The 27,188-nt window shown below is 42.4% G+C and overlaps 1 protein-coding gene across 8 annotated transcripts; it reads left to right on the plus strand.

Annotated features, from left to right (window-relative positions):
- The first annotated feature begins 2,533 nt into the window (after nucleotides 1–2,533).
- LOC115160036 (F-box/WD repeat-containing protein 2) lies at nucleotides 2,534–21,149 on the plus strand. Of its 8 annotated transcripts, none has more exons than XM_029710282.1 (9): nucleotides 9,705–10,750; nucleotides 10,972–11,088; nucleotides 11,514–11,800; nucleotides 14,509–14,731; nucleotides 15,003–15,197; nucleotides 15,739–15,872; nucleotides 17,630–17,716; nucleotides 17,921–18,090; nucleotides 19,976–21,149. In XM_029710282.1, the coding sequence occupies exons 3-9, from the start codon at nucleotides 11,534–11,536 to the stop codon at nucleotides 20,286–20,288; spliced, it is 1,389 nt and encodes a 462-aa protein (XP_029566142.1). In that variant the 5' UTR covers nucleotides 9,705–10,750; nucleotides 10,972–11,088; nucleotides 11,514–11,533; the 3' UTR covers nucleotides 20,289–21,149. The 8 variants fall into 8 exon arrangements, 6 of the variants coding, with proteins under 6 accessions (XP_029566139.1, XP_029566140.1, XP_029566142.1 ...); XM_029710283.1 differs by having other exon boundaries at nucleotides 10,988–11,088; XM_029710280.1 differs by lacking the exons at nucleotides 9,705–10,750; nucleotides 10,972–11,088 and adding an exon at nucleotides 9,654–9,669.
- The last annotated feature ends 6,039 nt before the right edge of the window (nucleotides 21,150–27,188 follow it).

The following is a 27,188-nucleotide window of genomic DNA, read 5'->3' on the forward strand; positions in this document are numbered from 1 at the left end:
CTGGCAGTGGTGGAAACAGTACTCAATTGTCATACTTGAGTAAAAGTAAAGATACTTTAATAGAAAATTACTCAAGTAAAAGTGAAAGTCCAGTAAAATATTACTTGAATAAAAGTCAAAGTATTTTGTTTTGTGTATCAACAGTAAATGTAATTGCTTAAATATACTTAAGTATTTGTGTTGATTTGGCACTCGAGCATCAATACATTACCCATCCCCCAACACTGTCAACCAAGAGTCAAGACTAAACCAATTCACCTTGGTGGTGTGCAGGCTGGTTTTATATTATTCTTAACGATTTCACACAAACCAGAAAAAAAGGCAACATGTCTGTGAAATGGCAGGTAGCCTAGTGGTTAGAGTGTTGGACTAGTAACTGAAAGGTCATGAGATCAAATCCCCAAGCTAACAAGATAAAAATCTGTTGTTCTGCCGCTGAACAAGGCACTGTTCCTAGGCTGTCATTGAAAATAAAAATGTGTTCTTAACTGACTTGCCTAGTTAAAAAAATAACTATATATTCACAGTATTATGAATTGTGGTAGCATTTAGTAGTGTGACTGATTTGACTAATTGCATTAGAACTGTACAAAGTTAGGTGTGCAATTTGATAGATTCCCCTGCTCCCCCTACCTCGGGCTTCCAGTGGGGAGACCCGAGGTCAACCCGCCCCCTCTCCATCTCGTACTTCTGAGTGGGAGACCTTCCCAGGCAGTAGCCTGCCTAGCTCACAAACTAGAGTCAGGGCGCCCACTCCGACAAGGTTAATTTACCCACAGTCCCACACAGTGACATGATATCATTGAGGTGACGTGCAAATGTCACCAATTCCAAATTTTTTGGTGCGGGCACCCGTTCAGGCCCCGGCAAGATGCCGCCCATAGCAGCTGCCCATGTCGTCCATACCTAAATCCGCTACTGAGATGGGGCGAAGGTAGTGGAATAGTGTTGAAGTTTTAATAGTGTAGGGCAATTTAAGGGTGGCAGGTAACCTTGAGGTTAGAGCATTAGGCCAGTGACTGAAAGGTTGTGGTTTGAATTCCAGGGACGGACAAGTTGAGAGAAAAAAAAAATCTGTCTCTGTGCCCTTGAGCAATCCACAACCACAATTGCTCCAGGGGCGATGGGCAATGATGACCCTGGTCGTGATCCCACTCCCTGCAGGTGTCTCATTGGGATTTGGGATATGCAAGGAACACATTTTCATTACACACTTGTGTGTTGTTAGGATAATGGGCATAATGCCAACCCAGAGATGGTGCTAGTGGGGCACCTATCTAGGATATATAAACAGGTGCATTATGAGTGTCTGATTGAAAGGAGATGATCGTGGACTTCAGGAAACAGCAGAGGGAGCAGCCCCCTATCCACATCGACGGGACAGTAGTGGAGAAGGTGGAAAGTTTTAGTTCCTCGGCGTACACATCACGGACAAACTGAAATGATCCACCCACACAGACAGCGTGGTGAAGAAGACACAGCAGCGCCTCTTCAACCTCAGGAGGCTGAAGAAATTCGGCTTGTCACCAAAAACACTCACAAACTTTTACAGATGCACAATCGAGAGCATCCTGTCGGGCTGTATCACCGCCTGGTACGGCAACTGCTCCGCCCACAACCGTAAGGCTCTCCAGAGGGTAGTGAGGTCTGCACAACGCATCACCGGGGGCAAACTACCTGCCCTCCAGGACACCTACAGCACCCAATGTCACAGGAAGGCCAAAAAGATCATCAAGGACAACAACCACCCGAGCCACTGCCTGTTCAGCCCGCTATCATCCAGAAGGCGAGGTCAGTACAGGTGCATCAAAGCGGGGACCGAGAGACTGAAAAACAGCTTCTATCTCAAGGCCATCAGACTGTTAAACAGCCATCACTAACATTGAGTGGCTGCTGCCAACATACGGACTCATCTCTAGACACTTTAATAAGGAAAAATTGATGTAATAAATGTATCACTAGCCACTTTAAACAATGCCACTTTATATAATATTTACATACCCTACATTACTCATCTCATATGTATATACTGTACTCTATACCATCTACTGCATCTTGCTTATGCCGTTCGGCCATCGCTCATTCATATATATTTATGTACATATTCTTATTCATTCCTTTACACTTGTGTGTATAAGGTAGTTGTTGTGAAATTGTTAGGTGAGATTACTTGTTAGATATTACTGCATGGTCGGAACTAGAAGCACAAGCATTTCCCTACACTCTGATTAACATCTGCTAACCATGTGTATGTGACAAATAAAATTTTATTTGATTGGGACGTCATGACCTGTAACATGTTATACCTGAGTAAAGGATTATATTTGAACTTTACCAAACTCTCCGACCTGAGTTATTCACATACACATAAAAACAGGACAAATACAAAGCACCCTCCAAATTATTATAATTTTTGTATTCCCTTTTCCCTATCCCTTTTCTGTCACAAAGTGAAATGAATTCACACTCCAGGACAGTAGGCGGACACAGCCCACACAGTTGGTGGCGGCATGCAGCTCTAACATACTATATGTTTAGAGAACGCCAAAATACCGAAGAAGAAGAACGCATGTTTTCCGGTCTTGTCTAGAATGGAAACAGTTTGTTAATTTAACGTCACATTTTTATGTGCATTTTAGCTAATCCTAACCTAATTCTCCTTATCTGCTGTGTACGTTCTAACATGCTACGTAAAGTCAATTTGGACAAAAGCTGTATCCTTCTAGACAAAACCCTTCCTTCCTGCCTTTGGGACAACAACTCTGTTAGGGCGGAGACATGACCATATCTGACTAGCTTCACATTGCTGGCAGAATGCTAGGTAGCTACAGTATATAGTTAGCTTGGTTATTATTCTATGTGAATGAGTCTGAGGGCAAAATGGCTACATCTTACAATATGTTTCAGTCAGAAACAACATCGATTATGGCCGTTGTCGTCGAGACGGCAATTACAGAAATTTGTCAATTTTTGCGCGTCGTGCCAAACTCGTACAATCCGGAAAGAGAGGTGAGTACGGAGTTGCACAGGCTAACGTTAGTTACCAGTAAATGTTGGTGCAACTTTAGCTAACGTTAGCTGCGATACGTTGTCTAGTAGGTAGATATCCCTTACATCTCTAATGCAATTGGCAAAGTAAGCTAGCCACGTTAGCTTCATGCAATTTGCTTATCAAGCTAGCTAACGTAGCAAGTTAACTACTTACTGCTAGTCCTCAGCTAAGCTTGTTGGCGAACGTTAGCTAGCTTGCTTACTTATTGGTTTCACATCTTTGCTGTAGCACGTATGGCAAACTGGCTACTTAGGTAACGTGTTTTCCCCCCTATTCTTTACACAGCTTTGCACAATTATGCATCTGGTGACGGGAGAGGCTATTCGTAAAATCTACCAACTATTCCTAGTGGCTTCCTCGAGTTTACAAAATGAGAACGTGAAACTGAAGACCAAGGTCGCGCAGATGACCCAGTTGTTTGAAAACAATACACAGCCTGGTAAAAATATGCTTATTTTAACGCTCATGTAAAAATGTATATTGCATTAGGGTTGGGCGATGTCAACCTTTGTCTTATCGTGATGAAGTACCCATAAAACATGAATCACGACAAAATATATTTTGTAGACAACCTATTCCTCTGTTGGAACTGTGGCACGTAAAACGTGTGTGCGCGCGATAATGCAAGTGACAGCCGAGGAGGAGCCTCGCTGGTTGTGCATATTGTCAAGTGTTGTAAAATGCAATTTATGCTTGATCCGAAATGTGGTCGGAGGCGCCCTGGATGGTGGGACGTAATTTCGCAACCCCCGGGGGCACGCAGCGGCCAAATTGAGCTCTGTACCGCATCGCTGGGCGCCTGTAATGTTTTGTAAATTCGGAGGGCTCTATATAGCTCCGGTTGACAGTAGGTGAGGGCGGGAGGTCCTGTATAAACACACTCACTTCCTTGACAACTTCCTTCACAACAGCTCTGCGCTGGGGAAGAGCAAGAAGTATGAATGCCCTGGCTTCTGCAGAGGCCATATCACTGTAAATGCTGCACATCAATACAGATAACGGATTGACCATATAGCGCCTTTTAAATCACCAAGGGGGAAAGGTGGATACCTAGTCAATTGAACAACTGAAATGTCTTCCACATTTAACACAACCCCTCTGAATCAGAGCCCTGCTGCAACTCTGCTGTCCCCAGAACTGGATAATCATTCAATGATTCACATGATTCACATTTTTGCACAATCTTCCTCTTATTAGGCCTAGGCTTCTATACTCCTGTTATCATTGAAAAGGGCCTACACAATTTATTTCAGAAGCTTTGCTCAGCTGTAAGTTCTCATTCAATTTTTCCATTTTGATATTGTTTGCTCAATTTCACTTGTTGCCTCTAATATTTGTCATTCAAAATAAAGCTGTGATAAAGAGTCGCATATAGACAGACTTTCAGTTCTCGTTTGAAAACGGATACTTTAGGACATAACATAATTGTTTATTTGGAAAATACTCTGCATAGCTTTTGATAGGTTATTTTAATTAGTAGGATTTGGCATTTGGTTCCCAAAGGCAAGGAGGGGGATGCATGTGCTTCTTTTAAAGTAGACTAAGCTTTGGTCAACTGTAAGGTTTGTTCAAACTATTGTAAGATGTATCTATTTTCCTATTGTTTGTTCTACCGCTCTCATTATTACCTTAGGCCTATCATGTTTTTGGGTTATTCAAAAACAGAGCCTAGAAGACCGTCAGATAAATTCATGGTTTGATCATGAAGTAGTGTAGTGAGAGAAACTGAAGTCGTATTCATATCATATGGACAGAAAATATACAATTTGGCTTTAAAAACAATTAGACACGAGTGTCCGCTATAAAATAGATAAAAATGTAATCGGATTGGGCTACATGGCCCAGATCATCGAGATAGAAAAAAATATTTTTTGCTGCACCGTTAGCTCTGCTTTGATTAAATCTTAGCTATGTCTACATTCTGTAAATTGTTTATAACATAGTTATTGAAATATGTTATGCAGTCTATAGCAAAATAATAGGCTACTTGGCATGGTCCTGCTGTGGGCAACCCGGTCAGCTCATTACTGCGTGGTGCCAGTCAAGTTGAAATAGGCTATACATCATCTGTCATATCACAATGTCGTCGCCATCGACGATGGCTGTCAATCATCTTCGATATCTGATACGATTTTAATATCGCCCAACCCTAATTGCCATATATTGGTAGACTTATTTGACTAACTAAATTAGACAAGTGTCCTATTCAGCTGGTTTATTTGTACATCAAGATGCCTCATGCTACACAAACAGGAGATCTATAGGCTAATATGTATGTTACTCATATTCCTTTCATCTTTAGGTCCAGCAAATTTTTGCAGTAAACTCACAGAGACATCTTCATTGGAGAATGACTCCTCTCTGGGAGACACAGATGGACTGAATACAGACCCCTCCCCAAGAGACACTGAATCCAACGTTGAGCATATGAGAGCTGCTCTGCCAGGGGACAATGGGAGAGACAGCCATGAAAGACAGAAAAACATCAATACTACTAAAAGGACACGATCCAAAGAAACCAAACGCTTCAAGTGTGATATTTGTGAGAAGACCTTCAGCCAGAACAAACGGCTAATACAACACAAGCTAACTCACACAAGACCCTTCAAGTGTGATGTTTGTGAAAAGACCTTCAGCAGGGAAGGGTCACTGGAATCTCACACGCTAACTCACACAAAACCCTTCAAGTGTGATGATTGTGACAAGACCTTCAGCCGGAATCGCTTGCTGGTACGTCACAAGCTAATTCACACAGGAGAGAGGCCATTCGCTTGTGGTCAATGTGGCAAAACATTCACAATGTCTAAGCAGCTCGAACATCACATGTTGCATCACAGAGAAAAAACGTTCAGTTGCAAAATCTGTGGAAATACATTCTTTACCAAAAAAGATCTGAAACGACATCAGCTTGTTCATGCAGTGGAGAGACCGTTCAAGTGCCTGACTTGTGGAAAGGGTTTTACAAAAAGGAAACTGCTTATCGAGCACGAGAGAATCCACACCGGTGAAAAACCATACAGCTGTTCTGTATGTGGAAAGAGTTACACACAGAGTGGTGGCCTGAGTTATCATATGCGAACACATACAGGTGAACGTCCGCATTCATGCTCAGAGTGTGGTAAGCGCTTTATAACTAAATCCAGCCTTGAAAAGCACAAGGTAATCCATACAGGGCAGAAGCCATTTACATGCGAGACATGTGGAGCTGCTTTCGGCCATAAAGGAAACCTTGTGAGACACCAAGTGCTTCACACAGGGGAGAGACCATACAAATGTAAAGTGTGTGGGAAAAGCTACCTTCAGTCCACCCTCTTAAAAGCTCACATGCATCGTCATGGGGCAACCAAACCATTTATGTGTGACCTATGTGGAAAGACTTTTACGTACAATTTTCTAATGAGACGACACCATCTAAAATGGCACACAGCTGAAGGAGAGAAGCAGAAAGAACGAGAGATAAAAGAGAGAACGAGAGAGCGAACCACCAAGAGACCGGGAACCTCAACAAAGCCATTCAGTTGCGACGTGTGTTTGAATGGCTTCAGCTCCATGCTAACTCTGAAAAACCACCAACGAATTCACACGGGACAAAAGCAATACTCTTGTTCCATTTGTGGAAAGACCTTTGCCTATAAACATACTTTTGACTATCACATGAGACTTCACAGTGGAGTGAAGCCCTACGCTTGTAAATACTGTGAAAAGAAATTTGTTCTTAGGCAAGCTCTAGAAGGACATGAGCGAATCCATACAGGTGAAAAGCCCTTCAAATGCAGTTATTGTGACAAGACATTTGCAGTCAACACCAATCTCAAAAGGCATGAGCGAGTCCACACGGGAGAGAAGCCATTCAAATGTGACGTCTGCGGGAGAGGTTTCGGCCAAGCCAACAACGTCAAAGCCCACATGCAGGTCCACACCGGAGTTAGGCCTTATTATTGCAAGAGATGTGGAAAGGGCTTTTCTGACATAAGACACTACAAAAACCATAGCTGTAATGGTGTGGCAGTGCCACACGATCAGTCGAACAAATCTTCTGACCGCACTTTCAGAAGTAGAAAAGGAGAAATGCGGTAGAGACAGGAGTGCTTGCCTTAATGCTGCTGTGATGTAGACTCAGTGATATAATCTCTATCATTCACAGTGGGGCAACTTCCTGCTTTCAGACATCAGGAACAACAGGGGATGTATTCAGCAGGGTGAAAAGTTCTGGGGTGAGTTTCTGGATTGCCTCAGCTGTCATATTACATTTCACAACCCAGGCACAAGTAAATTTGCTCCTCACAACCCAGAGCCCTTATTTTCTCATCCTAGTTTGCTCTTACTTTGAGGCCTGCTCACATTGGGGAGAGCCTATTTGACTTGTGTTTCATTTCTGTTCAGCTAAACTACAAAGCTTATCTTTTATTTTTGGGGTTTACAGAATCTTTAGGAATTAAGGTTAGCTGTTTAGGAATTGAGGTGTGTGCCTGCGGTAATGCTTGGAGATCCAGGGTTTATGTTAATGAGCCCATTATTTCTGACAGTTTGCTGAATTGTCTGTTTAATATAATTTTTTCCTATTGTGTAAAGATCATTAAAACACATACAAATATCATAACTTTGCAGTTTGTCTATCAGACAGGACAGCTTGGTGACACCTATTCAGGTGATGGTGCAGTAGAGGCGGATGGAAGGAGCTTTAGGAGAACGGGCTCATTGCAATGGCTGGAATGAAATAAATTGAACAGAGTCAAGAGGTTTCCATATGTTTGTTTGACAGCTGTCCATTTATTCCATTCCAGCCAGGTTTGTACTTTCTTCACTGTCAGTGGCACCACCAGTCTTGTAATAAGTAGTATTTTGTGTTTAGTGAAGTTAAATTGGTCAGCCAGACACGACATTGCCAAAAGTTTATGTGGACACCTGCTTGTCAAACATCTCATTCCAGAATCATGGCCATTAATATGGAGTTGATGTTGGGCAATTAGGCCTGGCTTGCAGTCGGCGTTCCAATTCATCCAAAAGGTGTTCGATGGGGTTGAGGTCAAGGCTCTGTGCAGGTCAGTCAAGTTCTTCCACACCAATCTTGACAAACCATTTCTGTATGGACCTCACTTTGTACACAGGGGCATTGTCTTGCTGAAACAGGAAGGTGCCTTCCCTGAATTGTTGTCAAAGTTGGAAGCACAGAATCATCTGGAATGTCATTGTATGCTGTAGCGTTAAGAATTCCCTTCACTGGAACGAAGAGGCCTAGCCCGAACCATGAAAAACAGCCCCAGACCATTATTCCTCCTCCACCGAACTTTACAGTTGGCACTATTGCATTCTGGCAGGTAGCGTTCTCCTGGCATCCGCCAAAGCCAAATTCGTCTGTCGGACTGCCAGATGGTGAAGCGTGATTCATCACTCCAGAGAACGCGTTTCCACTGCTCCAGAGTCCAATGGCGGTGAGCTTTACACCAACTCCAGCTCACACTTGGCTTTGCGCATGGTGATCTTTGGCTTGTGTCCGACTGCTCGGCCATGGAAACCCATTTCATGAAGCTCCCAACCAAACAGTTATTTTGTTGACGTTGCTTCCAGAGGCAGTTTGGAACTCTGTATTGAGTGTTGCAATCGAGGACACGATTTTTATGCTCTTAAGCACTCAGCGGTTCCATTCTGTGAGTTTGTGTGCCTACCACTTCACGGCTGAGCTGTTGTTGCTCCGTTATTGAGCCGTTGTCTCCACCTCACAATAACAGCACTTACAGTTGACCCTTGTTGGAACAGTGGCTTCCTATGACGGGGGCACATTGAGTCACTGAGCTCTTTCGTAAGGACAATGTTTGTTTATGGAGATTGCATGGCTGTGTGCTCTTTTTAATTTGATTTGTATACACCTGTCAGTAACAGCTGTGGCTGAAATAGTCGACTCCACTAATTTGAAGGGTTGTCCACATACTTTAGGCAATGTAGTGTTCTTACCAACTTGGGAATCCAGGGGAAATTGTAAAAAAATTAAAATTGTCAGGTGCCACATGATAGAATTGTCAGGACAAACCAGTTAACATTGGATTTATCATGTGTTAATAGATATTTGGCTGAAGTGTAAAAATATATAGTGAGCAGAACTAAGCCTTCCAATGATCAGCTGTTGATCCTATCATAGCGGGTGGAAAGCACACTTTTTTTCTCTTCATAATTAGACTTGCTGCTTTTCCGTCCTTCTAGTTAAGGTGGCAGTATTGTATCCTGTGAATCCACAATCATAAGGGTAAATTAGAGACGGAAGCGATTCATTTCCCCCCGGTTCAATTAGGTTGTTTTCACTTATTAGCAGCACAGTGGATAATTCTGAATTCAAGTTAAGCAACTTTATAAATAAAACAATACTTTTCGGTTTAGTTGAACATCTTGTTCATGTCAGTATGCGATCACTTTATTGAAATCCTCCATTAATCTTCTTTGTGGGTTGATGCCTTACAGGTGGGTGCCTTCTCCCTTGTTGGTTCAAATGTTTTCAATGAAATTCAATTAACTAAGACCATACCCAGCTGTATTGGTGTCTATGGGAGACCCACCCATTGTGACCTCTTTCCAGTACAAGACGTCCTTAAATCATGCACAGATGCGTGCGACTCTTGGCTGCAGTAAGACATCTGTAACCTAGATTTACGTTAATACTTCTAAACATAATGTTTTGGGTTCTCATACTTAGTGATGTTTTTGTTGCTTGACCAGTCTAAGATTATATTTGGTTGTGATCTTTGCTAAATAACTACTTTGGATGCAGCAGTTCATTACACTCGTTGACAGTCTGTTGCAAAAGCTAACCAAATAACCATTTTACTGGTTGAAGTTCTTATAATACAGTTGCTTTGCCATAGTGACAAACATTATATTAAGCTTTCATACGAGCCTTAAAATTAGAATCCAAAAGTAGTGTGAAATGCACTCATAAGCAACATGTAAATAGAGGCTTTTTTTGCTTGCGTTCTGTAAGAACTTCTTCGTGTTCTGCCACCAACTTGCGGGAAAGCGCGTCCTTAATAGCACCCGGTTAAGGCCTGTGTTGAACTGTGGTCAGTTTTCAAACTGAGGCGCAACATCCCGGGAACGCTTGCGAAAAGACCAGGCCGGGGTTTGAGTAGTCAATGACATAAGTGAAACGTTCTTAATTAGAAGTTCATTTTCTCAATCTAAAGATCCAGCCTAAATTCAAGCAAATGTCATAAGTAGTTGAACATGTTTTTTTTTTAAATCCAATCTCCTGAAAGTGACAAACTGACACGTTTTTGTCGAAAACAACTTTATATCAAAGGAGTGCATTTGATTTGAGAGCTTGCATATGCGCAGTTCAGCACGAGACGACGGATAATATTAAGTGTTTCTGAGCATGAGTTTTAGCTAGCCATGACATCGCCTACAGGTGTGATCGGGGATTTCTGTTGGAGACAAATTGCTTCAATCGTCATACTGTTCTTTCTTTGATATTGTCATTTATCCACGGTCCTTGCCATACGTCCCAAGGATTCCGAATAGCACTAGCCATTTATTCACCATCTGAGTGAAGTTTAATATTTTGACAAAGGTGAAAGAGATTGACCCGGAACAACATAGCTAAGTAGCCGGAAAGAGGTTTACAGAAATAGTAGTTTGCAAAAAGAGGGATGTATCCAGCTAGATTGGACCTGACTAGCTAACGTTGTAAAAGTATTAATCTACGTTTAGGTAAGAAGTATCTCTATGCAAGGTCTTTGGTGCGTGTACTGCTTAGCATTACCTAACCTTTAATTTACAATCTTCGGAAATAAGCAGGTTCCCTCATTCCAGCTAGCTAACGTAATGCAGCTAGCCAGTAAAGCTAACTAACGTTTTTGTTTTCTTCAACTGATAAACGAGTTTTTGACATTTGCTAAGTTGACTTTTCTGACTACGTGTTCTATTGTAAGAGTTTTTGTTTTGTAGAATGACAGTCCAAGAATAAGTTTTTCGTGTCCGCATTGGCTAGCTAGCTTGTGAGCTAGCTAGCATAATACCTCCCACCGATACGGGTTCTACGGGAAATGGTACGTTTTGCTAGCTTTTGTATTGTACTATTTACCAACTAGCAAGGTATATATCACTTAAGTTAGTTTCAGTGGTAAGGTACTTAGCCAAGTTGCTAGCTTTGTACACTAACGTTACTAGCTAGCTTTGCAGATACCTAGTTTACATTCCTTGAATTCTTACCGTTGCCCGTTTAAAGTAATAGCTAACTGGCTAGATAACTTTACTTAGAACATTAGCTTTTCTACTCAATACAACAACAACAAGCAGTCTTGTATCTAACGTTAGCTGAGAACTCATTTCGCCGTAAACATTAATCAAACTAGGCTTAAGTAAATGATTTGGAAGTAGACGTTTACTGGTAGTGTTTTCCAAACTGGCAAAGGTAATTTTAAGTAGATAATGTTATGTAGTTAATTAGCATTACTCCACCCTGAAACCGCAGGTCGACGTTCTCATGTGCCCATGGAGAAGGCGGTCTTTGAGGGGTGGCTGGAGTCAGTCTCCGCCTCTTTCCTCTCGCTTAGTGACCAGCAGCGCAACCAGTCCCTGGACCAGCTCATCTCGCTGAGTAATGCTGTCCAGCTCCGGCACCTGTCCAATGGGCTGGAGGCGCTCCTTAAGAGGGACTTCCTGCGCCTGTTGCCCCTGGAGCTCACTTTCTACCTGTTGCGGTGGCTGGACCCGCAGACCCTGCTTACCTGCTGCCTGGTGTGCAAGCAGTGGAACAAGGTCAGGCTCTGTCATGATGGTTGGCTCTCTGGTGTGTAAGCAGTAGATAGAACCAAGTTCGGAATTCATGTTATATTCTTTTCACACCATCGTGCTGTCTAGCCCAATATTGGACTAAAGGAGCCTAACGTTACTCCTTAGTCCAAGGACTTTACATGTTCAGTTTAATGAATGAATTGGCTCTTGAAGCTAGAACAGCCAAATACTTAATCAAATGTGAATCTGTTCTCAATTGCGGTATGGTTCTAGATATATAAATCCCTCTACATTCATTCATATCATTAAATAATTTCACAAATGCAAAATACACACTTACTCTAAACTGTTTTCATGCAGTTGCATCCAACAGTATTTTTAATTGAAAACACGTTTGTGGCATCTTTCTTCCATTTACTCTCCTGTGTTCGGAGACGCAGATAGCTAATTAGCACAGGTAGTCCATTGTCTTCAGTCTGTTTTCTGTAAACAAGCGCAGTAACATGGAAATATTAGTCTGTGTGGGAACCCTAACCCTACAAAGGTGTTTCAATTGAACCTTTTGGTTCTTTGAAAATGTTTTCTCAATGATATTAAAGATAAGGTCTTTATTTTTCCAAAACCGTACTACAAGCAAAAATATGTTCATGTTCAGACCAAGTGCCACGCTCTTCACAAAACTTCCCCCTACAGAAGACTCCTTCGTCCGTTGACTTTTATGTGTAATGGAACAGAGTGATCAAGGGCTGTGTGCTGAACCGTACTGTGCTGGCTTGGTTGTTTTCTGTTCACTTTCACCTTTCCAGCATGGTTCTAGCAGCTCTTGGTGGGTGTATAATAGAAGCAGGACCAGTGGTTAATTTGTAAATCGGGAGATGCTGGAACAAAAAGTGAACACGAGCGGTGGGTGACCTGGGGAGTTCTGAGGTGCCGGAACACAATTTTATTGTAAATATCATGATGGCATTTGCGTAGTGACAGAGCAGTACAGTGGAGGCACTTAAATAAGTTGAACACATGCGGAACATTTTTAGTAGCCTAGGGTCCTTGAAAAATGTGGCCTTTCATAAATGCAAAAAAACAACATTGTACAAGTATTTTCAGCCCGGGCCTAAGATTCTAAGAGTTGATCCGGATTGGGCCGGCATGAGTTTATGGTTTGGGCAACATGGTAACCAGTTTGAGACCAACGCGTGGCTGTGTGAGAATTGCACCAGTATCTCTCACATAACTAGAATTAGCTAAACGTTCTATGATCTCTCCACCTCTGTTGATAGTTGAGCCTGCAACTCATCTCTCCAACGTTGCACCTCATTTATTTCCTTATAGAAGCGCGAAGGGTTCTGAAGGAAGTGCAGCACCCCTGATAAATTGAAATACATTTGCTAAAATTGTAGAATTACTGCTGTCTGTTAATGAAATAATTCCGAATAGCCTACTACACCATTGGAAAGCCATTAGCTTTCCAACCGGTGTTTTCCCTACATTTTATTTGAAATATTGCGAAAGGCCTGTTTTGTCTGCATGATGTTTTTTCACCGACAGATTTGCCACGCGTTCCCGACTCAAGGCTATTCCTTGTTATTGGGCTACACCAAGGTTTTAAAAAATAAATAAGCTATTGATCCTCTGTGGCTAAATTATAGGCATTCTAATGGTGTAATAGGCTATTCTGAGGGAATTCATTAACAGACAGCAGTAATTCTATAATTTTGGCAAATGTATTTAAATTTATCAGCAGTGCTGCACTTCCTTCAGAACCCTTCGCACAGCTATGCTTCTATGAGGAAATAAAGGATAAAGTGCAACGCTGGAGAGATGAGTTGCAGGCTCATCTCTATCAGAGCAGAGAGAGCGATCATAGAAAGTTAATCTAATTCTAGTTACGTGAGATACTGGTGCGCTTCTCACACAGCCACGGCCTAGTGTTGGTCTCAAACAGGTTACAATGTCGCGCAAACCATAAACCCGGTACGGCCCAACCTGAACTCGTAGAATATTAGGCCCGGGCTGAAAATCTACTTTACTTTTTTTGTGGGGGCAGGAGAATTAACAAAGAGGCAACTCGAATGAACTTTGGTTGCTTTTATTATGATTTTTACATTGAAAAAGTGAATAATTTTTTTCATGCAGAGGTACAGGATCTGGCCAAATAGGTTCCGGAACAAAACAGTCCAACACGGAGAGGTGCCTGATTCTGTTCCGACAGGATCCGTCTCAAATTAAGCACTGAACGGGACCATACCAGTATCGCCCTTCTCATTAGTATCGTGGCAAGGAAACAAGACATGAAGCAGATATAACTTCTTTAGGAAAACTGCCCTAAGGTTGGATGCACATCATGTTGTCATCCAGATTCACATTTATTTTACAAGCTATAGCACACACTATTTGTCATACAGCAGGTTTTTAAACAACAGTTTGGTCTGCTTCGTGTGAACATTTTTCCCATTGAAAAAGTATTGTGATACTGGTTTCGTCACAGCCCTAATGCCTAACCAGACCAGTGGTTTCATTACCACACCATTGTTTATGAAAGGGGTATTTTGTTGCAAGCAATTGAGTAAGGCCAGGGTCTCCCACACGTGACACTGATATTTTTACCCCGTTACTGAGGTTCACTTTGATATTGGCTCTTCACATTTTGTACCTTTTCCCCCTAAGATTTGCCTCTGTTATATTTGGCTTTCTTTGTCCTCTGTGGTTTCGGTTGAACTGTGACATCCTTTCAGGTGATCAGCGCGTGCACAGAGGTGTGGCAGGGCGTGTGTCGGGACCTGGGCTGGCGCATCGACGACTCCATCCAGGATGCGTCCCACTGGAAGGGTGTCTACCTCAAAGCCAAGCTGCGCATGATGCAGCTGAAGAACCAGGAGGCGTTTGAGACGTCGTCGCTCATCGGGCACAGTGCGCGCGTCTACGCCCTCTACTACAAGGATGGCCTTCTCTGCACAGGTAGGTTATAGGCTTATGGTCATTTTGGGGTGTAGTTTTCTTCTGCCATAATGTTGATGAGACAGGCCTCTTAATTTTGTCCTCTTTGGCTTCTTGGGTTGAATTGAAGGTTTTGGTGTAAGCAGCTGAGTGCTAAGTGTTGTTTTTTTTGTGCAAAATGGAATATAACAATCGCTAGTTTGCTAGTGATCTTTTGTAGTCTGATAAAATTATGTTGCTGTTACACTCTGTGTGTAATTCCTTATTGTAAAATTCACCAATTATTTTGAAGGCTCTGATGACCTTTCTGCCAAACTGTGGGACGTACGCACCGGGCAGTGCATCTACGGCATTCAGACGCACACCTGTGCCACGGTGAAGTTTGATGAGCAGAAGCTGGTGACTGGTTCCTTTGACAACACCATCGCCTGTTGGGAGTGGAGCACGGGGGCCAAGATCCAGCAGTTCCGTGGGCACACGGGTGCAGGTCAGGGGACCCCTGGGTCGTCTCGAACCTTCCCATTTGCTGACTTGAGGTGTTTTGCAGATCATGCGTACTGTGTCCAATTCCTGACATGAAGGGATATTCCATAATAGTGGCGTAATGAACAAGCTTTGGGTTTTTACAAAATGTGTCCATATGAACCAACTTGTGAAGAAATATTTAATTCTGAAGTTTTCTGATAAAAGTTATGTTTTGTGGGTGTTGTAGTATTGCAGTCTTTCTCCCATACTCTTATATTGTGCCTGGTGGTTCCTAGAGACAGCTGACGTCTGCTGATCTGTGGGGTTTTGATTGACAGGCAAATATAAACAGATTTTATGCATGAGCTGCCACTCCAAGTAGCCTCTGTTGCAGAGAAATTGTCAGTCTATTTTCAGTATTCTAGCATCAAATGTCTCTTCACCTATCAATCCTTATATTTCTTATGTTACATGGAGAAAATAACTTCTAAGTGTACGAATTATGTGTTGCATAGCCCTTTGGATTGGTGTAGTAACGCCAGGTCTCTCCTTGGCTCGTTCAGTGTTTAGTGTGGACTACAATGATGATCTGGACACACTGGTGAGCGGCTCGGCCGACTTCTCTGTGAAGGTGTGGGCGCTGTCGGCAGGCGCTTGCCTCAACACCCTGACGGGACACACCGAGTGGGTCACCAAGGTAAACCCTACCAATATGTCCCGAATTACATTCAGGATCGCTACTTGGCTGCAGATGGTTTTGAATCAGAAAATTATATCTGCATGTTTGTGGGGGATCCGTTGAGGTCCTGGGGCAGAATAGTGCAGAATTGCAAATCTTGATCACATAATAAGTAGCAATTTTTGGATGCAAGGTGATTTGTTGATCACTGATTGGGAACGTTGTGCGTAATCCTGATTGCAATCTCAAACATGCACATTGTCTTGTGCAAATATCCGCAAAATGGATGAAAGGAGAAGTTTGCACAGTGTTGCATTCCTGAGCAAAGCCCTGTCTAGCACACACTGCTTTTTCTGCTGGTAAATTGTCTAAAAACGGCAAGCTGCCCAGTGTTCAATAGGAATACTAGATGAAGGATCCATACTAAGCTGCCCAGTGTTCAATAGGAATACTAGATGAAGGATCCATACTAAGCTGCCCAGTGTTCAATAGGAATACTAGATGAAGGATCCATACTAAGCTGCCCAGTGTTCAATAGGAATACTAGATGAAGGCTCCATACTAAGCTGCCCAGTGTTCAATAGGAAAACTAAACACAGCAACAACAACAAACTTCCTCTCACTGTCAACTGTTTATTTTCAGCAAACTTGTGTAAATATTTCTATGAACATAAGATTCAACAACTGATTAAGTACTGCAGTGCATTTCCTCCTCATGGACTGCACCAGATTTGCCAGTTCTTGCTGTGAGATGTTACCCCACTCTTCCACCAAGGCACCTGCAAGTTCCCTGACATTTCTGGGGGGAATATCCCTCACCCTCCGATCCAACAGGTCCCAGACGTGCTCAATGGGATTGAGATCTGGGCTCTCGCTGGCCATGGCAGAACACTAACATTCCTGTCTTGCAGGAAATCACGCACAGAACGAGTAGTATGGCATGGCTGGTGGCATTGTCATGCTGGAGGGTCATGTCAGGATGAGCATCACATGAGGGAGGAGGATGTCTTCCCTGTAAAGCACAACGTTGAGATTGTCTGCAATGACAACAAGCTCAGTACGATGATGCTGTGACACACCGCCCCAGACCATGACTGACCCTCCACCTCCAAATCGATCCCCCTCCAGAGTACAGGGCTTGGTGTAACGCTCATACCTTCTACGATCACCGCGAAACCGACTATCACCCCATGTGAGACAAAACCGCGACTCGTCAGTGAAGATCACTTTGACAGTCCTGTCTGGTCCAGCGACGATGGGTTTGTGCCCATCGGCGACGTTGTTGCCGGTGATGTCTGGTGAGGACCTGTCTTACAACAGACCTACAAGCCGTCAGTCCAGCCTCTCTCAGCCTATTGTGGACAGTCTGAGCACTGATGGAGGGATTGTGCGTTCCTGGTGTAACTCTGGCAGTTGTTGTTGCTATCCTGTACCTGTCCCGCAGGTGTGATGTTCGGATGAACCGATCCTGTGCGAGTGTTATTACACGTGGTCTGCTACTGTGAGGACGATCAGCTGTCCATCCTGTCTCCCTGTAGAGCTGTCTTAGGCGTCTCACAGTACGGACATTGCGATGTATTGCCATGGCCACATCTGCAGTCCCCATGCCTCCTTGCAGCATGCCTGAGGCACGTTCACGCAGATGAGCAGGGACCCTGGGCATCTTTCTTTTGGTGTTTTTCAAAGTCAGTAGAAAGCAGGGGACTTTTTTTTTTTGCTGAGTTTAGATGGAGCCAAACTTGAGTCTTAAGACTCAAACCTTTTCCCCTGTGTAGGTGATTCTCCAGAAGAGTGAAGTAGAGTCCATGGTCCACTGTCCTGGCGACTACATCCTGTTGAGTGCTGATAAATTTGAAATAAAGGTAATGTGGTTCATTAATTTCTGCTTCTTTGTATCCAACGCCTCGTCAACTTTCACGCAACGATTGACGCTGTGCTCTGTCTTGTCACTGTAATACTTAAGATGCCCACACAGTGTCCCCCCTCAGCTCCATTTGACCACAGCACTGCGTTATGTCTGCAGACTTGTGTGTGTATATATTTATTCATTTCTATGTATTTCACAGGTTTGGCCTATAGGCAGGGAAATCAACTGCAAGTGCTTGAAGACCCTGTCCGTGTCAGAGGACCGCGGTGTGTGTCTGCAGCCTCGCCTGCAGTTTGATGGCCGCTACATTGTCTGTAGCTCGGATCTGGGGGTCTATCAGTGGGACTTTGCCAGCTTCGATATCCTCAGGTAAAAACTGTCCAGGCCTTGTTTCCTGATTAAACAGAACTTAGCGCTTCATCTTCTATGCTCAGACAGGCCAGGTATGATCGGAAACGCTTACGTGGTCGGCTATTTTTACTGTCTCAAATAGCCAACCAATCAGCCTGTTACCAACCCTTAGTAAACTTATGGAAAAAATGGTGTTTGACCAGATACAAGGCTATTTTACAGTAAATAAATTGATGACAGACTATGAGCACGATTATAGGCAAGGACATTAAACAAGCACAGCACTTAAACAAATGATTGGCTGAAAGAAATTGATGATAAAAAGATTGCGGGGGGGGCTGTTTTGTTAGACTTCAGTGTGGCTTTTGACATTGTTGTTCATAGTCTGCTGCTGGCTTTACACCCCCTGCTATATTGTGGATAAAGAGTTACCTGTCTAACAGAACACAGAGGGTGTTCTTTAATGGAAGCCTCTCCAACATAATCCAGATAGAATCAGGAATTCCCCAGGGCAGCAGTCTAGGCCCCTTACTTTTTTCAATCTACTAACGACATGCCGCTGGCTCTGAGTAAAGCCTGTGTCTATGTATGCAGATGACTCAACACTATGTAAGCTACTACAGCGACTGAAATGACCAACACTTAAAGAGATTCAGTTTCAGAAGGGGTGGCAAGGAATACATTGGTCCTAAATATTTCCAAAACTTAAGGTTTAGTGTATGATTTGTTCCAAATACAATGCTTTAAGTAAATCTTTTAATAAATAATGTGGAAATTGTGCAAGTTGATGTTGCTAAAACTGCTTGGAGTAACCCTGGATTGTAAACTGTCATGGTCAAAACAACATATTGATACAACAGTAGCTAAGATGGGGAGAAGTCTGTCCATAATAAAGCGCTGCTCTACCTTAACTATCAACAAAGCAGGTCCTACAGGCCCTAGTTTGTCACACCTGGACTACTGTTTTCGTACTGTGGTCAGGTGTCACAAAGAGGGACTTAAGAAAATTACAATTGGCTCAGAACCGGGCAGCATGGCTGGCCCTGAAATGTACATGGAGGGCTAACATTAATGACATGCATGTCAATCCCTCATGGCTCAAAGTGGAAGAGATTAACGTCATCACTACTTGTTTTTGTCAGTGTTAACAAGCGGAATGCACCGAGCTCTGTTTTAAACTATTTACACACAGCTCAAACACCCATACCTACCCCACAAGACATTCACAATCCCCAAGTCCAGAACAGATCATGGGAGGTGCAAAGTACCACATTGAGCCATGACTAAATGGAACTCTATTCCACATCAAGCAACTGATGCAAGTAGTAAAATTATATATATATATATATATATATTTTTTTTTTAAGAGGTAAAAATACACCTTATGGAACAGCGGGGACTGTAAAGACACACAAAGGTACATGTGCACACAAGCGCTAGCACATGCACTCTACACACACACACACGCACGTATGGTGGTATTATACATTTTGTAGTGTGTGTAGTTATTCAAATGTAGCAATTATTCTGGTGGTAAAAAAGGCCTCTAAGGGTTTGACATAATGATTTTGATTCCCTCTTGTTTAAATGCCATTCATGGAGCAGTAGATACATTTTACCCTTTAAATATGACCAATAGATGTCAATCTTTACATGATGAGAAGCTGACGGCCTCAGCAGGTCTGTGCAAGTCGCCACTAACCAGGAACAAGTTTTATTAAGACAAAGAACTAGAGACCGCTGCAATCAGAATAAGTATATCAATGACAATATCCGTGGTTGCAAACAAAATGACTTATGTGGGCGTTCATACATAGAATGTAACGGAACTTTACCTGCCAACAATAGAATGTAACCGAACTTTACCTGCCAACAATCAGTTACTCCTTGTGTTTCTTTCCAGGGTCATCAAAACGCAGGAACCTACCAACCTCTCCCTGCTCAGCTTTGGTGAGGTGTTCTCGCTCCTCTTTGACACCGACTTCCTGTATGTCATGGATCTGAGGACAGAAAAAATAACTGGCCGCTGGCCCCTGCCCGCCTACAGGAAGTCCAAACGAGGCTCCAGCTTCCTGCCGGGAGTCACCTCCTGGCTCAATGGGCTGGATGGGAGAAATGACTCTGGCCTCGTGTTCGCCACCAGCATGCCCGACCATAGCATTCACTTGGTTCTGTGGAAGGAAAACACCACTAGAGGTGAAACCTACGATGGCTAGGTGTTCAACTGCCATGTAAACGGGGTGCTCCGACTTGAAACCCATAGCCAAGTTAGATAATGCATGGACCGAAGTCTTAATGTTTTTCTACCTTTTCTTTCTCGACACATGCTCTCATAATCAAACATCATGCCACGTGCTTTCAGAAAGACTATTGGAGATGGTTTCACCAACTGAAACGCTGCTATGAATACAAGGGTATGAAAGGCCCAGTTCAGAGGGCAAAGGCAGCGGTTGGTGTTAGTTCCAACCCTGCCATGGGTTCTCTCTTGAAGGAAATACGACGACGGGGAGGGTGGCTGAATGAAGACAGAACTCTCGAAAAACTGCGTGGTCATGTCCGGCTCTACAGCTGTAGATATTTCCCCTGTATTACTATGTATTGGGACCTTTACACTTTGGACAGGGTTCTTCAAGCAGCTCAGAGACGGGGAGTTGCCTTAACACAGTACTACTTTACAATGAAATGCATTATGACTGTGTCCTAGGTTTTTCATAGACTGTGACCAACTATCCCCATGAGAGTTCCATGTTGACATTTTCAAAGTGGTTTAGTGCATTTTGTACAATGTGAAGCGTTTGTTGGATATTCAGTGTAACTCCATTGTTTGATAATGCTTTTCTTAGTGGTGCTTGTTTTAAAAGTCAACTTGAGAAATTTAGTCGTGCCTTTTTCGTTTGATTTAAATATCCATCTGTGTGATAAGAATTCCATTACCCAGGCACACTGCAATAACATGACTGCGTTGTACATTTTATCTTTCATACTATAACAAACTGTATACAATGTATTTCTAATACCACTATTTACCCTACATGATTCACTTGAATATATTTTGTGAATTACAGTATTGAAGTATAGACCAAGTTCAGTTCCAGGTTATTTTTCTAAAAGGCTTTGAGGTTGGAAGTTTTCACAATGTAGTGATTTCAAAGTGGACAATTCCACTTTGTTACAGCCTGAATTTTAAATGGATTCAATTGATATTTTGTCACCGGCCTACATAATTTCACTTTTACATTATGGGGTATTTTATGTTTACACCACGAAGACCAGGGACCTAGTGGTAGACGTGTTATAAAAAAAAAAATTGACATTGAATTTCTCTAAGAGCATGGTGTAGTTATTAATGACACTTTAGATGGTGTCTCAATACACCCAGTTACTACAAAGATACAGGCGTCCTTCCTGACTCAGTTGCTGGAGAGGAAGGAAACCGCTCAGTGATTTCACCATGAGGCCAATGGTGACTTTTAAAATAGTTACACAGTTGATTGGCTGTGATAGAACACTGAGGATGGATCACCAACATTGTAGTTACTACACCATACTAACCTAATTAACAGAAGGGAAAATAAGGAAGCCTGTACAGAATAAAAATACTCTAAAAACATGCAACATGTTTGCAACAAGGCATTAAATGAATACTGCAAAAAGAATTGGTAAGCAATTCACTTTTTCTCCCAAATATGAAGTTATGTTTGGGACAAATCCAATATCATACATTACTGAGAAGCACCATCCATATTTTCAAGCATAATGATGGCCGCATCATATTATGGGTATGGTTGAAATTGTTAAGGACTGGGGAGTTTCTCAGGATAAAAAATTAACTGAATAGAGCTAAGCACAGGCAAAATCCTAAGGGAAAACTTATTCAGTCTGCTTTCCATCAGATACTGGGAGATTAATTCACCTTTCAGCAACACAATAACCTAAGGCCAAATAGACACTTGAGTTGCTTACCGAGAAGACGCTGAATGTTCCTGAGTGGCCGAGATACAGTTTTGACAAATCTACTTGGAATTCTATGGGAAGACAAGAAAATATTTGTTTAGCAATGATCAACAACCAATTTGACAGAGCTTGAATAATTTTGAATAGAATAATGGGTAAATGTTGCATATTCCAGGTGTGGAAAGCTCTTAGAGACTTACCCAGAAAGACTTACAGCTGTATTCACTGCCAAAGGTGCTTCTACAAAGTATTGACTCAGGGGTGTGAATACTTATTTAAATGAGATTTCAGGATATCATTTTCATTAAATTTGCAAACAATTCAAAAAACATGTTCATGTTTTCACATTATAGGGTACTGTGTGTAGATATATATTTAATCAATTTTGAATTCTGGCTGTAACAGGAAAATATGGAATAAGTCAAGGGGTATGAATACTTTCTGAAAGCACTGCATGTCTTATTGTGACATTAGGTTCAGCAGTGTACTTGGAACTGAGTCACTCATTTCAGAGTTAATCCCAATCCATGCAGTTTTTAAATGCAAAAAAAGAAACGTCCTCTCACTGTGAACTGCATTTATTTTAGCAAAGTTAACGTGTAAATATTTGTATGAACATAACATTCAAAAACGGAGACACAAAATGAACAAGTTCCACAGAAATGTGACTAACAGAAATGGAATAATGTGTCTCTGAACAAAGGGGGGTCAAAATCAAAAGTAACAGTCAGTATCTGGTGTGGCCACCAGCTGCATTAAGTACTGCAGTGCATCTCCTCCTCATGGACTGCACCAGATTTGCCAGTTCTTGCTGTGAGATGTTACCCCACTCTTCCACCAAGGCCCCTGCAAGTTCCCGGACATTTCTGGGGGGGAATGGCCCTAGCCCTCACCCTCCGATCCAACAGGTCCCAGATGTGCTCAATGGGACTGAGATCCGGGCTCTTCGCTTGCCATGGCAGAACACTAACATTCCTGTCTTGCAGGAAATCACGCACAGAACGAGCAGTATGGCTGGTGGCATTGTCATGCTGGAGGGTCATGTCAGGATGAGCCTGCAGGAAGGGTACTACATGAGGGAGGAGAATGTCTTCCCTGTAACGCACAGCGTTGAGATTGCCTGCAATGACAAGCTCAGTCTGATGATGCTGTGACACACCGCCCCAGACCATGACGGACCCTCTGCCTCCAAATCGATCCCGCTCCAGAGTACAGGCCTCGGTGTAACGCTCATTCCTTTGACGATAAACGTGATTCCGACCATCACCCCTGGTGAGACAAAACCGCGACTCGTCAGGGAAGAGCACTTTTTGCCAGTCCTGTGGTCCAGCGACGGTGGGTTTGTGCCCATCGGCAACAGTCTGAGCACTGATGGAGGGATTGTGCGTTCTTGGTATAACTCGGGCAGTTTGTTGCCATCCTGTACCTGTCCCACAGGTGGGATGTGGGATGTTCGGATGTACCGTCTGTAAGCTGTTAGTGTCTTAATGAACATGCACCTGTGGAACGGTCGTTAATTGTTTATGTATCATTGAACAAGCACGGGAAACAGCGTTTCAACCCTTTACAATGAAGATCTGTGAAGTTATTTGGATTTTTACGAATCATCTTTGAAAGACAGGGTCCTGAAAAAGGGACGTTTCTTTTTTTGCTGAGTTTATTTACATATGTGATTTTCTCTAAAGATCACATTTGTTGCTCTGAGTTGAATTTTGCCCAAAGATTGTGTTTCCATACTCTGAAAGAGACTTCAAAGTATCAGGACAGTCTTCCCAGTTTCCATGACGTGACAGGACAGCAGCTCATGAGAGGAAAGATGGCATAGATTTTTCACCATGGCTGTTTCTGCCATTTCATGCTTTGTCTGACCTTGTTTTTTCATTTTCTTGCCCTCCCTCAAATCTCAGGGAGGGACCTAGGATCTTCTCCTCCAATACACTTTGAGAGGTAGGGCAAAGAGTGGAGGAAACAAGGACAGAGGGAGCAAGTATTGAAAGCTAGTAACATTTTCAGACATGGCTAATCCTTCCCTTCTCCCAAGGATTCCCACACTGAAGTTCTGTACCAACGGGTAGCTCTCCTGCCATTCTGTTGATGCCTTACTAAGGAGATGGTAAATTGTCTTGTAAACCTAGACATTTTTTGTGGATAAATCTGTTTCTGAAATAATATATTTCATTGAGTTTGGTTCAAACTATCGTAAGCACTGTACATGCATCGCCTCACTAAACTGTAGTCACACATCCATCCACAATCATGTTCCTTCACAAGCATACATCAATCAGCTTAATTCAGGTCTGTTGGTTGTATAACACTATTGCAGTCTTTAAAACAAATGAAAGTAGCTAACCTTAATGATAGTTACTTTTTTCTTCCCTAAGTGTTTAATGGATAGTTCAGCAAAGTTATATATTTGTTTCCTTACCTTGAAAGTTGTCTATGGACAAGGAGAGACTGCAATCCACAGTTCTTAAATTCCCAAATGGATTGTGTTGCATCTATCCCCAAATATTGGTTAGCTGTCAGCTTGGCTAATCGTACACTGTTGTCTGATTGGTTAAACGGACTAAGATTTGACATGTTGAATATTGGAAACTGAATAAGCCAACATGAGACGTTCTAAAACGAGACCGTTCAGACTGCGTTCATGGTAAACGCTGCATACTGCATGTCGGCTCAATCTGAAATTACCTTTAGATTTTAAACACGGAAGATCTGAGATACGGATTGAATCCAGCCCTTAGTTCTAAAACTCGATAAAACTGTCTCGTCTTTTCTCAGCTGTTAGATCTGCTTATAAAAGTTTACATCTTAGATATTTTTGAAAAACTGAAAGTGCAGATTCTGTCATATGTAAAGCACGCTAAAGCCTCATTTATACCTGGGGCTAACATGCATCCTTTGTCCTGATCTTATCCACATTCTGATTGTAGCCGTTGCATTTACACATGGTAGTAAAATGTCTCTATCCCTCCACTGTGTCCGCATTATGACAAGATATCCTGGTCCCTCCCTGTATGTACATTTTTTATTTAACTAGGCAAGTCAGTTAAGAAACAAATTCTTATTTACAATGACGGCCTACCCCCTAAATTATTTGACATATTTTTTTTAAGACACATATTGATGCCGTAAGTCAATGGTGTCACCGGTCAACGATTTTAGAGGGCAGGATAATGACGGTTTAAATGGTTTCACTGTCCAGATCTGTCACTTGTAACATATCCAGCCACAATGAGGTAGTCAGGAAGATTTGATCATGATCAGATCATGTGTCTTTTAATCATCTACAGCTGTCTAGAAATGTGGCACAATCAGAATGTGGACAAGATCAGGACAAAGACACATGTTAGTATAAACAGGGCTTAATAAGAGAAGATTCCATAGAACTTCATAAGTTCTTTCTGACATGAGGGTAAGGCGCTAGGAAATGGGGGTAGGTTTAAACAATTACTGCAGCGTTTCCAGTGTAGTCAACGTGATTTGTTTCTTGTACTTAAAAACAACTGCATTGGATCTTTATCTCAATATCAAATAATTTCTGGCTAACAATTAAGTACTTTAATGTGATTGTTTTAAATTAAAATGGTAAAAAATGATCAAATAGCTTCTTAGCAAAGATGCATTTTACTTGGACTGTTTGAGGGGAAAACTGAAAACTTGCTGTTATTGGCAGAGGTTTGGAACTCTTTCTTATTTGTCTAACTAATTTACCGGTGATATCACCAGGCAGGCCAAAACTCCATCCAACCAAAACAGGCTGAAATTTGGGGAAAATGCAGTGTACAAAACATTAGGAATACTACCTCTTTCAATGACAGACTGACCAGGTGAAAGCTATGATCCCTTGATGTCAGTTGGCCGCCTGGCCAAACTGAGCAATCAGGGGATAAGGGCCTTTGTTAGGATGGTGACCAAGAACCGGATGATCACTTTGACAGAGCTCCAGAGTTCCTCTGTGGAGATGGGAGAACCTTCCAGAAGGACAACCATCTCTGCAGCACTCCACCTGTTAAATCCACTTCAATCGGTGTAGATGAAGGGGAGGAGACAGGTTAAAGGATGAGTTTTAAGCCTTGAGACAATTGAGACATGGATTGTATACAGTGCATTCAGTATTCATACCACTTCCCTTTTTCCACATTAAGTTACAGCCTTATTCTAAAATTGATAAAATTATTTTTTCCGCCTCATCATTCTACACACAATACCCCATAATGACAAAGCGGAAAACAAGTTAATTTTTTTGTGTGCAAATTTATTAAAAATAAAAACAAATACATTATTTACTTAAGTATTCAGACCCTTTGATATGAGATTCGAAATTGAGCTCAGGTGCATCCTGTTTCCATTGATCATCCTTAAGATGTTTCTACAACTTGATTGCTTTGCTTTGCTTTATATTGGACAGGTCGCAGTTGTATATGAGAACTTGTTCTCAACTAGCCTACCTGATTAAATAAAGTTGAAATTGAAGTTCACCTGTGGTAAATTCAATTGATTGGACATGATTTGGAAAGGCAGACACCTGTCTATATAAGGTCCCACAGTTGACAGTGCATGTCAGAGCAAAAACCAAGCCATGAGGTCGAAGAAATTGTCCGTAGAGCACAGAGACAGGATTGGGTCGAGGCACAGATCTGGGGAAGGGTACCAAAAAATGTATGCAGCATTGAAGGTCCCCAAGAACACAGAGGCCTCCATCATTCTTAAAATGGAACAAGGTTGGAACCACCAAGCCTCTTCCTAGAGCTGTCCGCCTGGCCAAACTGAGCAATCAGGGGATAAGGGCCTTTGTTAGGATGGTGACCAAGAACCGGATGATCACTTTGACAGAGCTCCAGAGTTCCTCTGTGGAGATGGGAGAACCTTCCAGAAGGACAACCATCTCTGCAGCACTCCACCAGCTCTGCAGCACTCCACCAATCAGTGGTAGTGATCAGACAGAAGCCAAAACCCACCTAAAGGACTCTCAGAACATCAAACCCGATTCTCAGTTTGGATGAAACCAAGATTGAACTCTTTGGCTTGAATGCTAAGTGTCACGTCTGGAGGAAACCTGGCACCATCCCTAAGTCGAAGCATGGTGGTGGCAGCATCATGCTGTGTGGATGTTTTTCAGCAGCAGGGACTGGGAGACTAGTCAGGATTGAGGGAAAGAT

The sequence above is a fragment of the Salmo trutta genome, chromosome 23 (assembly GCF_901001165.1).
Source record: "Salmo trutta chromosome 23, fSalTru1.1, whole genome shotgun sequence".
Lineage (NCBI taxonomy): Eukaryota > Metazoa > Chordata > Actinopteri > Salmoniformes > Salmonidae > Salmo > Salmo trutta.

Bases quoted from the DNA above. Each gene is read 5' to 3' on its own strand.
- LOC115160036 (XM_029710279.1), top strand. From the start codon at position 3,350: ATGCATCTGGTGACGGGAGAGGCTATTCGTAAAATCTACCAACTATTC. The intron at 3,492-5,354 runs GTAAAAATATGC...TTTCATCTTTAG, and splicing joins TGAAAACAATACACAGCCTG to GTCCAGCAAATTTTTGCAGT.